Source organism: Gopherus evgoodei, chromosome 13 (genome assembly GCF_007399415.2).
Source record: "Gopherus evgoodei ecotype Sinaloan lineage chromosome 13, rGopEvg1_v1.p, whole genome shotgun sequence".
Classification (NCBI taxonomy): domain Eukaryota; kingdom Metazoa; phylum Chordata; order Testudines; family Testudinidae; genus Gopherus; species Gopherus evgoodei.
Genome location: NC_044334.1, coordinates 33,363,518 through 33,372,278, shown reverse-complemented (window position 1 = coordinate 33,372,278; position 8,761 = coordinate 33,363,518). Strand labels below are relative to the sequence as shown.

At 48.5% G+C, this 8,761-nt stretch overlaps 2 protein-coding genes and 1 long non-coding RNA gene across 3 annotated transcripts in view; 1 reads left to right on the top strand and 2 right to left on the bottom strand.

Moving 5' to 3' along the window:
- The window catches only part of LOC115660747 (zinc finger protein 610-like), an 18,843-nt gene extending 15,332 nt beyond the window's left edge, over positions 1 to 3,511 (top strand). Inside the window, exon 5 of the mRNA XM_030582404.1 lies at positions 3,429 to 3,511. Within this exon, the coding sequence (XP_030438264.1) occupies positions 3,429 to 3,440 (12 nt within the window). The 3' untranslated portion in view covers positions 3,441 to 3,511. The remainder of the gene's footprint in view (positions 1 to 3,428) is intronic.
- LOC115660749 overlaps positions 1 to 7,224 on the bottom strand; it is a 15,717-nt gene extending 8,493 nt beyond the window's left edge. The window contains exon 1 of the long non-coding RNA XR_004002907.1: positions 7,126 to 7,224. This is a non-coding gene — a long non-coding RNA (uncharacterized LOC115660749). The remainder of the gene's footprint in view (positions 1 to 7,125) is intronic.
- Positions 1 to 8,761, bottom strand: part of LOC115660743 (zinc finger protein 883-like) — a 573,128-nt gene that overhangs the window by 62,859 nt on the left and 501,508 nt on the right. The gene's annotated exons all lie outside the window — the stretch shown is intronic.

The window sequence follows — 8,761 nt, the reverse complement described above, 5'->3', positions numbered from 1 at the left end:
AATTTTGACAGTAACTGAAATGTGCTAACACCTAGAAATGGAACTGTCACCTGCACAGGGTGGGCCAGTATTAAATCGTGTTACAGTAGGAGACAGCGTTAAGATGTTAACCCCAGGCCTTTAGTTGAAAGGTTGCTTCTCTTGCCTTTCCCCCATGAACTGAAGCACAGCACTAAAGAGAGCCAAAGATTGGCCAATGGCATTTTCAAGTGCTAAAATAGCAAGCAATGTCAGTCTCTCATTGGCCATCAGAGATTGTAGATGTTTTTTAATGAGCTGGAGCTTCAAGGCGAGGGTGGCTCTGTCCACTGCATTCTGTTGCGCTGCTGGGCACCAAGTCCCTGGCTTTTGCCACCAGGGTTTAGCTACCCAATTTCCTCCTTGTACCACTGGGCCCCTGTTGCCTTCAGTAAAATAAAATAAAATAAAATAAAATAAAATAACCTAAACGTTTGTCCCACTTCTCTCTAGTTCTCTATTTCTAATTGAATATGCCCTGAGATTTTCCCGTCTCTCTAATTATAACATAAAAAGAAAATCTCAGATTTACACCTTTTCTCAGATTCTTGAACATATATATAAAATGTTTGCAAATGGTGCCCATTTCCTCTTTATTCATTTATCAAATATTGATGTGAAACACGCAGATTTTACCTCCTATCAACAACTGATATAAAATCCCTCTGATTTCCAGCCTTTCTCTTTCATTTCTGTTATTATCAAATGTCAATTAAAAATCCTTTCATGTTTGGGAATGTTCCCCATGTTTCTCAATCCCAACAACTTCTCTTTCTTTGGAGGGAGCCTGTTGCTCTGAGTCAGTCTCCATCCTGGAGGTTGCAGGGGGTTAAATTTCCCAGTGATCGTCTTTCCCCTCTCCTTTGAAAATCATTTCTTCCCCCCCTTATCTCTGTTAAAATGTTTGCTGATGAAAGAGACCAGCCACATATTTAATACCCCTCAAAACCAGAGGCCTCTGTATGTTTGGGGATCAGTGGTTCCCAGCTGGTAACGGGAGAGTTGGCTGGACCCTTTTCTCCAGCTGGCCTGGGATAAGGAGGTTGCTCTGAGTGCAGCATAGATCCAGAAGTATCCCAAACCTCATGGCAAATGGTCTCTGTGAGGGGTTGATTCCCACAGTGCTAAGATGCAGCCACCTCTGGGGTGGATCCATGGTGGACATTATTAGCTAGTGACAGGGCATGGACATTTCTTACCCTCCAGGCCTTCCATTCTCCTGTTCAAGAGACATCCCCCAGGGCTCCCTCTGCCTGTGTGACTGGCCAGCAGGGGGCGGTGATAACTTTCTAGCCACTTATCAGGCACTGTGACAGTATTGCTGGGTGGGGGGTGGAGGTGGGTCTGTGTGGGGAAATTGCAGCTGAAGGGGCGTTGTGGTCGGGGGAGGTGTTTGGATGGCTGGACAGCGGGTACCCTACTCAGGTTGGTGGGTTCTGGAGGTTTGGGGTTTTTGGGGGGCGGTTCTGATGTTCCCAACCCTGAGGCTATGGGTCCTGAAGGTGGGTATTGCTGGGATCCTGTTGGCTGCAGAACAGCAGGGGTGGGTGTCTCTTGGGGATGCAGGACAGGGGGTTAGAGAAAGACTGATGCTGTGCCAGGGACTCTGACTGGGCTTCCCCGGCTGGCTCCTGGGATCGTTGCCATGTCCAATGCACAGAGCTGGGGGAGGGGATCCCTGGCACTAGGTCAGGGGATGCCAGGGAAGCAGAGTGAGGGGTCCCACTGTAAAGCATCACGGGGTCCTGTTAGATGGAGAAGGAGGTCCCAGACAAATGGCAGGGCAGATCCTGCTTGGGGGGAGTCCTAGGCAGGCAGTGAGGGACTGAGTTCCCAGTGGGTGGGTCCCTGGCTGCTGGGGGCTTTTGGTGGGGGGAACCCTTTGGGATTCCCAACCTGACAGTCATGGTCTGGTGGGGATTCCCTGGCTGGTGGGGCTTTGCAGGGTATCTGGGGTCCCTAGCCAGGGACTCTAGGGGCTGTGTCCCAGGGAATATCTGGTGGGCCCCTGGCTGTGGGAACTTCTACTAACCATGATCCTTCTCTCTGATCAACTTGTGCCAGAGTCCTGGCTCCAAGCCCTGCCGGCATTCCTCAGTCACATGCCATGTCACTGTGATAACTTTCTATCCACTTATCAAACACTGTGAGTGTGAAATTACAGATTTTGCTTTTCTCCTCTTTTGAAAACTACGGGAACTTTTGGTTCAGTTTGGAAAACTTGTGCCCCCAGTCCTTGTTCTCGATCTGGGCGGTGAGGGAGGTGGGAAGGAGGTCAGCACTGCCACACGATGATCTCTTTCACAGTATTCTGGACTCATTTCTGAAATCTGGTTTCACTGAGATCAATGTTAATCCAGAGTCACTGTATGGAAAGATAAGGAGTGACTCCAGATGGACAGTGGGGCAAATGAGATCAGCAATTCTCCCCGTGAGGAGGGGCTCTCATTAGCTGATCTCCCCAGAGAGCTAAAGGAGGGAAGCTGCTCAAATGCTCTGACCCTCTCTGCTCAGGATATTGGGGTTCAGCTTCCTGGATCAGATGCTGCAGCCTCCATTGTGATCTGAGAGACCAGGCTTGGCAGCTGCTGCTCCCCCAGTGGGTTTCTGTGCTGGGAAGTGACCTTAATTAAAGCTTCTTTTCTGCCCGGCCCAGGGGATGACTTTCTTCATCTGGTCCTAGTCCCGTAGGGCAGCCCTGGGCCCTGTTAATACTAAATTCTGAGCTAGACATTCCAAGTAACTGAAAGGAACAAAGGGAAAAGGCTGGGGTCTGGCCTTAAAATGACTCTGCACAAACAGACCCTCCTCATTTCTCATCCCATTAGCAATTGCAGGATAAAATCTAGCCATGGGTGAGCAAACTACCCAGGAATGGGACTTTCCTGCCAGACGGGCAGGGAGAGGGGATGGGAAAAGGAGAGAGAGAGAGAGATTGAAAGGGGCAATGGGAGAGAAGAGTTTGGAGAGAGATTTCCAGATCTCTAATCTGTCCAGAAAGATGTACTACTGAACCCTGGATAGAGTCACTTTCCTGTAGAAAAGATGAGAATCAGACAGAGGAAAATCCAGTTCCTGACTCCATATTCCCCCTGCTGGGGTGTTGCTGCCGTGGGGTCAGTGTTTGAGGGAATCCCCCACAGTGACTCCTTTGGTTCTGCTTTTTTTTAGCCTTGTGTTCAGAGACTTTGTTATGGGATGGGGGGAGGGAGAAGGGAGGTTAAACATGTCTCTGTGGGCTTAGCCTGGCAGGAAGGACCAGGTCTACACTGTACACAGAAATCAAGCCTTTCTCAGCATGGCAGACTCTAGGGTGTCTGTCTGCAGCGAACGGGCCTGGGGGAATCATGCTGTGAAATGAATTAAAGCCTGTTCTGAAATCTTCACAACTGCCCTTCTCACCTTGCCAGGCTGCGGAATAACGTCCATGTTTTGCTCCAGTTCATCCCGTCCTCTCGTTGGACAGGGGAGAGAAATGGCTGCAGAGGAGCCACTACAGGTAGGGATTATCAGGGGGTTGCTAGTGGGTTCCTCCAGGAGGGAGAGGGACAGCAAATACACTGGAGATGGGAAGGTTTGCACAGTCTGGTTTGCAGGAAATGCACAGGGTGGAGAAAGAGAGGAGGACAGGGGTGTGCTAAACCTGCTGGGAGTTAGTTAATAAGTAGCCTAGATTCTAGGAACAGACCCATGCGGTTCGGTAGTGAAAATGCTCTAGTTTGTGGAGCAGAAAATAACCCAGCTCCATGGGGCTGGGAAAACTAACCACTCTCCTAGTGCTGGAGCCTGACCTGCCTAACCAGCGGCTGCTGTGAGATATGAAAGGGGAACCCACCAGTGAGGCTTAGGGGAGATTCCCCTCCCTTCACATCCAGCTCTTCAGAATGGGGAGGTTGTTGGGCTTCCTACAAGGGAGCTGTCCCTGGACCCTGCTAGGGGCTCCATCTCCTGAATCAGTCTGTGGGTAGTAGGTGTGTGATGGCTCTGCTGGGAGAGAGGAGGGGCTCTCTCTTCGTCCCCTCCCCCTGGTGTTTCCTGGATGCTCTGAGCAGGGTGGGGGTGGGACTCTGACTCCAATTCACCCAGAGTTTCTGTTTGGCTCCTGTTCCCCATGTACAGGGGGGCTGTGAGTGGGGCATCAGGTACTGAGTGTTGGACTCTTGCTCTTTCAGGGGCTGGTGACCTTCGAGGAGGTTGCTGTGTATTTCACCAGTGAAGAGTGGGCTCTGCTGGACCCCACTCAGCCCTCTACAGGGATGTCATGCAGGAGAACTATGAGAATGTGACCTCGCTGGGTAAGGGTTACTGTCCCGTCTGTTCTTGGAAGAGGAAAAGAAGAGAGATGGTTCATGCCAGCCCCCAATGCCACCTCTAGTCTGCCCTGTTTCAGCATCACGCCAATATGCCAGTGACACACACACTGCCAGAGACCCTCCCCTGCTGCAGAATACTTTGGGAACAGAGCACAGGAGCCGTATCGCACAGTTTCAAATATCTCCTGTTTGCTCAAGTAAAACTGAGGATTAGGTGCGGCATAACCAGCAGAAGCTTCCTACCCCTGACCTCTCAAACCCTGAGCCTTCTCCACCCAGACCTGAATGTGCTTGGGGTGTAACAAGCAGGCTGCTGGAGTCAGAGCTGGTGGTCCAGGGTTACTTATCACACAGACAGTCTGTGCGTCCTTGAATGCTGCCTGGGGGTATCCAGAGAAGGAAGCTCAGTGGTGGATTTAGCGTTAGTGGGGCCCTGTGCTCAGCTTCATTTTTGGGGTCCCTCCTTGGGACCCAGGCAAGAAAAAGAACATTCTCTTATCTTCCCCAACCCCCATTTTTCATTCAGTTTTTGCTTCATCCTCCTCCTGTAAGTAAATGAAAATATAATGAGGTACCTTGATTGTTTCTGTACTCTAACTGATTTTTCCACAGACCACTTGAAAATTGCTGAGAGTCTTGGTGCACCACTTAATGATCTTTCCAAATATTGTTTGTACTGTTTGCTAACTATTGTAAAGTGCTTTTAAATTTATTATTAAAAAAAAATTTAAAACATTGGAGTGCAGGGTCTGGCCAGGAGTTAGGGTGTGGGAGGGGGCTCAGGGCTGGGGCAGGTGGTTGGGGTGTGGATCTCTTACCTGGAGCAGCTCTTGTTTCATGCAAGCAATGCAGGTGGGGATGGAGGGGGCAGGAGTCAGGGCTGGGGGTGTGTGAGGGCAGGGGGCTGGGGTGGGGGAGGGAAGGCGGTAAGGGTGGTTGCAGGAATCAGGGAGGGTAGGGAACTGGGGTATGTTTGTGAGGGGTGAAGGAGTAAGGGCTGGGGGTGTGAGGGGGGTGCAGGAGTCAGTGAGGGCAGGGTGTTCAGGGTGCAGGAGTCAGGGCAGGGGGTGCAGGGTCTGGGAAGGAGTTAGGGTGCAGGAGCAGGCTGGAGATTGGGCTGCAGAGTTTGGCCAGGTTTTAGGATGCAGGAGGGGGCTCAGGTTTGGGGCAGGACATTTGGGTGTGGAGTGCTTACCTGGGCAGCTCCCATTTGGTGTGAGGGATTCAAATGGCAATGTGGGTGTGTCTGTGCAGGAGCTCCCATATTTGGTGCTCAGGGTTAGGGTGAGGATGTGTGAGGGGGTGCAGGAGTCAGAGCATGGGGTGTGAGGGCTTGATATGTGGGAAGGGGTGCAGGACTCAGGTCTGGGGGCTGGGGGTGTGGGCTGGGGTCCTGGGGGTGCTCCCAGCCCCCTACCCTCTGTGTCTCACAGCAGGGGCTGGGGGTAGGGGAGTATGTGATAGGGGAGTGCTTTGTAAAGCAGTGAGCAAGCGACCAGGAAGCTTTGCGAACAGGGCTGCTAACGGGGAGTTTCGTGAGGGAGTTTGGAAGGGGAGTGGAAAGGGGGCGAGATACTCTTGCCATTCTTTAAAACATTTAAGCTATAATACAAACTTCTTGGTTGAAACAAAAACCCTGTTGTTAACCTAGGTGGCCGTAAGAGAGAATGCAGGCAGAAGCCCAGCAGCAGAGTGGGGCTATCCTGTTTATTGCACTCAATGTAGCATGTATGATTACCTGCCCTGTGGGTGGGTGGCGTATGTGTGCATTCAGTGCAAGGAGCTCCTGGCCCGCAGAGACCACATGGAGGCTTTGGAGGCCCGGGTGGTGGAACTGGAGATGCTAAGGGAGGTAGAGAAGTATGTCGATGAGGCTTTCTGAGACACTGTAGATTTCTCCCACCTCCGGTCAGACAGCCACTGCGCTGTTGAGGAGGATGAAAGGCCCACGGAAGGAGAGCAGTCAATGGGAGCAGAGGGAAAGCTTCCCATAATTGGGACCCTCCTTCCAGATGGTGTTGGGGTCACCTCTTGCACTGAAGTTACCTCTTAAGGGAGGGAACTGCAGTCATTAAGAAAAGGCAGCTGTTAGTAATGGGAGATTTGATCATTAGAAACAAGGATAGCTGGGTTTGTGATGACCAGGAGAACTGTATGGTGACTTGCCTGCTTGGTACAAAGGTTGCTGATTTCTCGAGGCATCTAGATAGATTTATGTGTGGTGCTGGGGAGGAGCCGGTGGTCGTGGTACATGTAAGCATCAATGACATAAGGAACTGTAGGTGAGACGTCCTGGAGGCCAAATTTAGTCTGCGAGAAAGAGACTGAAATCTGGGACCTCTATGGTGGCATTCTCAGAAATGCTCCCAGTTCCATGCGCAGGGCCAGGTAGGCAGCAGAGCTTCAGAGTCTCAATGCGTGGATGAGATGATGGTGTAGAGAGGAGGGGTTTAGATTTATTAGGAACTGGGGAAACTTTGGGGATAGGGGGAGCCTATACAGGAACAATGGGCTCCACCTAAACCAAAGTGGAACCAGACTGCTGGCACTTAACATTAAAAAGGTTGCAGAGCAGTTTTTAAACTAAGAGATGGAGGGAAAGCCAATGGCTGCAGAGGAACTCGTGGATGGGACAGAGACTTGTATTAGAGAAGAATCTAGTGATAGAGATTTTTCTAGTTTTAGTCAGGAAGAGAGGCTGGAAGAGGATAAAGTAGGGGCCAGATCAGACGAGAAGCATTCACACACGCAAAAATCTGACACATCAGAAAAGGGCAGACAAATAAAGACTGACAAGAATTCTCCCAATGTGGAGTGGTCTTTTTGCAGTGAGAATCTTGGGTCCAAGCAGTCAGTCTTTGGCACTTCACAGCGGTATTGGTAGTCATCAGGACTTAAGGGCCTTTCCAGCATGGAGCCAAGGCAGTCTTTCATCGGTGGATCTTTACATCAATCCCGTCTCCTGGTTCCAAGGAGTGGCAGGACTGCTAGGGTCTTTGGGTAGCGCTTCTTTACCTGTGAGAAAAGAAACTTAACACATTTCATTAGTGCCTGGCAGTGTTCTTCAGATCTTATAGCTGTGTGGGCAAATTCAAGCCCTCCTTTTCCTAGTTGTTAGCCGAGTCTTAACTGTGAGCAGTGTCCTTGAATGGAGTCAGTGTCTTATCTATAGCCTGAGCTTGCTAGCTAATTCTTTTTTCCAGTTAACTCATTCTGTTCTTTGTTCTTCTTCCTTTCTTGTCTTCTTTTAACCTGCAAAGGAAACTTCCACTTTTTACTTATACACCTTTTTCCCAACAATGAAGACATAAACATTGTCATTATACAGTACATTAGTCTTATTATTTAATATATGCCACACACACGCTTTTACTAAAATAACCTTATTACAGAGCTTTGGAGCAACAAGCCAGGACAAGCACACCCACTTTGAGGAGTTCATTAAATTTAACCTCTAGTCCAATAGCTTTCCACCATCCCCAGCCCTCTGGCTAGAAATCTGAGGTAGCCAGAAAGATCCCATATACAATATGGGGAGTGGGTTAACTTTTCCTGTCCTTGCTTTCAAAGACTGTTGGTATGCAAATTTTAACAACAATTTTTGCAATTAACAGTTTGACCAACGAAGTTTCTTTTCCTTACTTAAGGAAATGCATTAGACTTTAGTATATTACATTCTCCTGATTTATCCAAACACTTTGTATTCCAAGTTGAACAAAACAGGTATCTGCATTTTAATTTAACCTTTTTGTTTGATTTTAAACTAGATTATTTTATAAAAATATTAAACACAAAAATTCTGGACACAAGACAAACACCACAAGACAGAACATAGAACACAAAACATAATTCCTATTGTGCCAGTAAATGCACGTTGAATGCTGTTCAGCTGGCATCAGTTTTCTCTGATTATCTGAAAGACAAAAAAAACAGAGGTCTACCCACCCCTTCTGGGCAGACAATCATCGCTTGAAATATACAAATACTCTTGTTGACTTCAGGCAAAACAAATGAATTACCCCATATTTTCTTGTATTTGTTTCATAGGCAGCCCAGGTTTTCAATTACATAACACTGTAAACATTCTTCAGCTAATTTAACTAAATTGTTCATAGCCAAACCAAATGATTGCAATCCAATAATTTCTTTGCCTGAATTTATTTACAAACATTTCACAGACACCAAAAACATTTTTCTTTAGCATTTTTACAAAGTTCAACTGCTGTTTCCTCCAGCAACTACAGAGTTAACTTCTCACTCTCCCTTAAATCACTTGCTTGTCTCCCAACAGCCACTTTTATCAACTCAAATCACCATTCCAGTAAGTCCTGAGTATTTGAAATCTCCATGCTTACACTTACTGACTCCTTCCTTCCACTACACCCTTAAAGTTTTCCAACCTGTTTTCCAATCTCTCTGTCTGTTGCCTG